The sequence below is a fragment of the Bufo gargarizans genome, chromosome 11 (genome assembly GCF_014858855.1).
Source record: "Bufo gargarizans isolate SCDJY-AF-19 chromosome 11, ASM1485885v1, whole genome shotgun sequence".
NCBI classification, from domain to species: domain Eukaryota; kingdom Metazoa; phylum Chordata; class Amphibia; order Anura; family Bufonidae; genus Bufo; species Bufo gargarizans.
Genome location: NC_058090.1, coordinates 98696941 through 98703266, shown reverse-complemented (window position 1 = coordinate 98703266; position 6326 = coordinate 98696941). Strand labels below are relative to the sequence as shown.

Sequence of the window (6326 nt, the reverse complement as noted above, 5' to 3'; positions counted from 1 at the left end):
GGGGATAGGTACCTGGAGGGGGTGGGTAGGGAGGCAGCGTTGATTTTTCCGCACGGTCCCACAAGCGGACGTGGATCAGAGAAAGGTCTCAAAAAAGGTTGGACTCCAAACCTTTCATTCACAAGACCCTGTAAGCAAAACTAGTGACAAGTGCTTCATAAATATGGTGCTCATTCTAACCTCTCTATTTCTCATTATCTTCACACCAGGCAACTGGCAAAAAATTATTTGATAAATCCTTTTTTTTGTTTTTTTTTCTATTACAATGTTGGCTGCCTGCAGTCACCACCAGGGGGAGCTCAGTGCACAGGAATGTATACAGTTACCATTCACTGGAACCTGAAATCTTCTCTTTGCATTGAGCTCCCCCTAGTGGCAGCTGCATTAAAAGTAGATTTAAAGGAAATTTAAAAAACAAAATTTTTGCTTTAAAATGTCCTGTGTAGAGATGAGGGACTCAAAGTTGACAAAGTGGAATTTGATCTGAATTACAAGAAAAATTCCATTTGCATCAAATCTGCGAATGGGGTTGTTTTGGCTGGAAGCACATGGGTTTCTCCAAGCCTCATTCAGATGAATGGACTGATTCTCAGTCGCAGTGAAGGCGCCTCAGGCTTTAAGTTCATTCACGTCACTATTTCGTACGAATCCTAAAACAACTATTATTTGATGGATGGTATTTTGTAGGCAAAGATGGCCGCTCTGCATGTCACCCAGCACCATGCTTGTGCATTGTGATGTCACCCAGCAGCAATCTCTATTGTGATGTCATCGGGGTATATAAGGAGGCGCTGGGCACAGAGCGGTCACTCGTCAGTTGGATGTGACACGTGAGTACTCCATCATTACCATGTCCGTACCTGTAGCTGAGAAATAAGTGCCCCCTTCCCAAATCCATACCCTCCTTTCTTCAGGCTTTGGAGATTCCAGACCCAATACAGATCTCAAATCTCCATCTCTATAGCAAAGCCTCTAGACTTCAGGGCATGCTGTGACTTGTAGTTCTACACCAATAAATAATTCAGCTAGACCCATTGGGGGAGATTTATCAAACTGGTATAAAGTAGAACTGGCTTAAATGTCTACAGCAACCAATCAGATTCCTCCTTTCATTTTTCACAGGTGGAATCTGATTGGTTGCTATGGGAAACTAAGCCAGTTCTACTTGACACCAGTTTGATAAATGACCCCACTTACACTCCCGTCTCTCCGATTTCTCAGGTTCGCAGGCTGAAGGGATTTGTGACAGAACGTCATGCGATTCTTTACTTCCTATTATCTGCTGCTGCAGATCATAGTATTTCTATGTGGAGCTCAGGTAGCGACATCTTGCCTGAAATGCTTCACCACCCCAGCGGACAGAGCCAGCATTTGTTACCATGCGGTCTCGCTGGACAAAATGGGGGCCGAAGAATGTCTCCAGAGGCTACACTGGGGCTTTGACCCCCTGAATAACATCTCGATAGGTAACGGCTTCATCTTCTATCTAGTACATGTGTCCTCTCAGGATTGAGCCATTTCCCTGCCGACTAAAGCTTTACTTGTAGCTCATTAACAGTTGTCCGAGCAGGAAATGTCTTCTACATTCTATCCATCCAGATAGCCCCATCTCCATCATAGAGCGCTGTAGGCAATGTCCTAAATCTCATGTGTCTTCTCCTTACAGCCTTCAACCAGATACAGAACATCAGAAAGTATCTCAAGACCTTTGAAAAAGAGGTCAAGAAAATTGAAAAACTAGGTAAGTTCCTGAAATCTCAAGAATTTCTCCCAATTTCTTTTGAGTCATAAATAGTAAATGTAAGTTTTCCCCCAATTTTTTTTCACCAGCTTGGGTCGAACAGTTTGACAAAAAGATGGCTGAATTTGTGAAAGGCGTGAAAGACCGTGCCGCAAGTAAGTGACTATAGATCCTCATAAAGAGCCAGGAGACACGTTCTATATATATCGCATCATCCATCCCTAACCATATTTCATTCCTTCCATTAGGTCATCCACCGGTGGAATGCAGACCTCCATGTGGTGAGTAATGTCCACTCCATTACATACATGGGTGGGGTCATCATTTACCTCAGACATTAGACCCCTCTCTCTATTTCTTTCCCTAGGGCTTCAAAAAGCTGCCCGAATCTTCTCATGCAGCCGATGTGCTGAGGAGGACTGCAACATCCCGGTGACCTGTCCCCGTAAGATCATTTCTACCATTAGTTTGGGAACCTCTTATGAACCTGTTAGCTCATTGCTGCATGTCATTGACCGTGGTTTCCCATTTCAGTTAAGGACATCAAGGTGGAAGAGCTGGAAGAGACCAGAATCTGGTGCACGGCGTCCTTTATCCTTCCCGATCATCCGAAGGTTGTTTGGAAGTACGCCAAAAACGTAAGTCGCATATACCATTCTATTACAGTGCAAATTTATACTGCCATTTATACTCCACATAGGACACATGTCTCATACAATGTCATCAATGTTTTCACTTTCAGATAAAAAAAAACGGATTTGAGTAATTTTAAAGACTTCTACATTGGGGATGACCTGGATGTACACATCAAGCCAACCAGAGTCAGCCATAAAGGAACTTATGCCTGTGAGATAATGGATGAGGATGATGACATCATACTCCGAAGATTCTTTTATCTCGATGGTAAGACTTAGTTTTCTCTCTCGAATGTTCTCTTTTCTGGACCATTCGGATAAATATATATATATATATATATATATATATATATATATATATATATATATATACGATAAGAAGCCCCTCCTGCCTCTGCTCTTACAGTAAAGAACTATTTCTGATAACTTCTCAGTCTTTCATTCAGCACTGCAGAAGACAACGTTCTCCTCATCGCCTTATTTATTGTATTCTCTTCTGTTTTTCAGTGACGCAGACTAAATCCAAGGCAGTCGAGGAAATAGAAGCTGAATTCCATCGAGCTCTGGCAGAAAAACTACCTACCCAGGAGGAAGAGGAGGAGAGGATCGAACATGGTCCCTCCACAAAAGACATCATCCTCACCTTCCTCCAGAGCCATGTCAGCTATGCCATCTACGCTGCTGTCTGCTGTCTAATTGTCACCGTATTGGTCGGGTTCCTTTGGCGTCATGCCCTGAGTGTAGACTGGTCGGAAAAAACATCAGCACCAAGAACCAGCTTCCCACCAGAACACCTACCATAGAACAAATCAGCCATCTGGAGTCAACAACAACAGACTCCCAAGGGGTATCACCAACTACCCCTCATCTGCAGCCAACCATCTCTGCAGAAAAAAAACTATTCCTTACACCCCCCCCCCCCCCCAAAAAAAAAATATATATATTCCTTACCCCCAAACCTTTCCTATCCCTACCTTACCTAAAAAAGAAAAAAAAAAAAAACTATCCCTTACCCCCCACCTCCTCCCCCCCAAAAAAGAAAACAATAAAAAAAACTATCCCTTACCCAAAACCTATCCCTTATCCCCCCTCCTCCCCCCCCCCCCCCCCAAAAAAAAAAAAAAAAACAATCCTGCAGAAGCACAGTGAGAACCCCTCAAGCCTGGAGCAGACCGTTATCACTTGTCAATATGATACACCCTGAAAGGACCAGGAACGTGTCCAGGAGGCAGAGGAGGAGGCCACCAACCCATCTATTGTAACCTGCAGCAAAACCAACACTGCAGAGGCACAGTGGGAACCCCTCAACCCTGGATGTGACTTTCATCACTGGTCAATGTGGTGCACCCTGAAAAGACATCGAGACATTCAGGATAAAGAGGACCACCATCAAATCATCTGTAGCTTGTGCTAGAAGATCTTGCTGGATTGTTACCAAAAAAATAATAAAAACCTAAAAAAAATATTTTCTTGAGTAACAGTTTTATTATCTAAAAGGTACAAATCAGAGGTGGAAAATGGGGCAAAGATAGAGGAGGACATCAGGGGGAGGAAAACATTAGGACCACACATTTCATGGCTTTATTTCTGGCTGTCCTCTCTCTCTCTCTCTCTCTCTCTCTGTCTGTCCTTTCTTTCTCTATGGCTTTCCTCTCTTTCTCTCTGGCTTTCCCCTCTCTCTCTCTCTCTCTCTCTCTCTCGCTCTCGCTCTCGCTCTCTCTCTCGCTCTCTCCATTTCTGGCTGTCCTCTCGCTCTCTCCATTTCTGGCTGTCCTCTCGCTCTCTCCATTTCTGGCTGTCCTCTCTCTCTCTCTCTCTTTCTCTTTCTGGCTGTCTCTCTCTTTCTGGCTGTCTCTCTCTCTTTCTGGCTGTCTCTCTCTCTCTTTCTGGCTGTCCTCTCTCTCTTTCTCTGTCTGTCCTTTCTTTCTCTATAGCTTTCCGCTCTTTCTCTCTGGCTTTTTCTCTCTCTCTCTCTCTATCTCTCTCTCTATCTCTCTCTCTATCTCTCTCTCTATCTCTCTCTCTATCTCTCTCTCTATCTCTCTCTCTATCTCTCTCTCTATCTCTCTCTCTCTCTCTCTCTCTCTCTCTCTCTCTCTCTATCTCTTGGATCCAGTCAGTCGGATATTCATTTTGTGTCTTCTAGTTTCCTGTACACCTTCCGTGACAGTGTCTTGACGGACAGCCAATTGGATCCTCCGGCTCAGTGCTGGTGAAATTATTTTGGGTCTTCCACTTGACTTTTTTGTTCCATAACCCTCAGGATCATTTATGGATGGCGCGCTGTGAGAGACTCTGCTTATGCCGTTCAACAACCCGACCATGTTCAAAAAGGGAGAGTTTTTTTGCCTTTGCCATCACAACATGTGACTACCTGACAGAAAATGACAATGAATCCACATCTTTGCACAGATAGATTTGGCTTTTAAAGGCATGTGGTCCTAAACTTTTGATCAGCTGAAAAACAGCCTGTTTCAGTTTATTCGTTGTTTTCATTAAATTGAATGCTCAAAAATTGTTTTGTCTCCCTCCCATTTCTTCTTGTTGCATGTTGAAGCTCTACTTGGAACCTTGTTAAGATCCAGCCGTGCTAAATATGATTTTTTGCCATTTTTCAAGTGGTCTTAAACTTTTGATCAGGACTGTATGAAGGATGGCCTTATGCCTATCCCATGCATGCTTAATCTCCTCCACTGCATTTGCAGCTACCACTTCTGCAGGAAGGCTATTCCATGCATCCACTACTCTCTCAGTAAAGTAATACTTCCTGATATTACTTTTAAACCTTTGCCCGTCTAATTTAAAACCATGTCCTCTTGTAGCAGTTTTTCTTCTTTTAAATCTTCTCTCCTCTTTTACCTTGTTGATTCCCTTTATGTATTTAGCAGTTCCTCTCATCTCCCCTCTGTCTCGTCTTTCTTCCAAGCTCTACATGTTAAGGTCCTTTAATCTTTCCTGGTAAGTTTTATCCTGCAATCCATGTACCAGTTTAGTAGCTCTTCTCTGAACTCTCTCCAAAGTATCAGTATCCTTCTGGAGATATGGTCTCCAGTACTGAGCACAATACTCCAAATGAGGTCTCACTAGTGCTCTGTAGAGCGGCATGAGCGCCTCCCTCTGTCTACTGGTAATGCCTCTCCCTATACACCCAAGCATTCTGCTAGCATTTCCTGCTGCTCTATGACATTGTCTGCCTACCTTTTAAGTCTTCTGAAATAATGACCCCTAAATCCCGTTCCTCAGATACTAAGGTTAGGACTGTATCACTGATTGTATATTCTGCTCTTGGGTTTTTACGCCCCAGGTGCATTATCTTGCACTTATCAACATTACATTTTAGTTGCCAGATTTTTCACCATTCCTCTAGTTTTCCTAAATCCTTTTCCATTTGGTGTATCCCTCCAGGAACATCAACCCTGTTACAAGTCTTTGTGTCATCAGCAAAGAGACACACCTTAACATCGAGGCCTTCTGCAATTTCGCTGATAAAGATATCAAACAATATGGGTCCCAGAACAGATCCCTGAGGTTACCCCACTGGTAACAGGACCCTGGTCTGAATATACTCCATTGACTACAACCCTCTGTTGTCTGTCCCTCAGCCACTGCCTAATCCATTCAACAATATGGGAGTCCATGCCCAAAGACTGCACTTTATTGATAAGCCTTCTATGTGGGACAGTATCAAAAGCCTTACTAAGGTCCAGATAAGCGATGTCTACTGCACCTCCGCCATCTATTATTGTAGTCACCCAATCAATAAGATTAGTTTGACATGGTCTCCTTGAAGTAAACCCATGCTGTTTTTCATCTTTAAATCCATGGGATTTTAGATGTTCCACAATCCTCTCCTTAAGTATGGTTTCCATTAATTTCCCCACTATTGATGTCAGGCTTACTGGCCTATAGTTGCCAGATTCCTCCTTATTACCTTTCTTGTGAATGGGCAC

The 6326-nt window shown here is 43.3% G+C and overlaps 1 protein-coding gene across 1 annotated transcript; it reads left to right on the top strand.

Moving 5' to 3' along the window:
* Window positions 1-479: 479 nt before the first annotated feature.
* On the top strand, window positions 480-2507 carry LOC122921454 (sperm acrosome membrane-associated protein 6-like). Its single transcript, XM_044271432.1, has 8 exons — window positions 480-830; window positions 1222-1466; window positions 1667-1741; window positions 1831-1896; window positions 1990-2022; window positions 2109-2186; window positions 2276-2379; window positions 2484-2507. Exons 2-8 carry the CDS (start codon window positions 1256-1258, stop codon window positions 2505-2507), a joined length of 591 nt encoding a protein of 196 aa, XP_044127367.1. The 5' UTR covers window positions 480-830; window positions 1222-1255.
* The last annotated feature ends 3819 nt before the right edge of the window (window positions 2508-6326 follow it).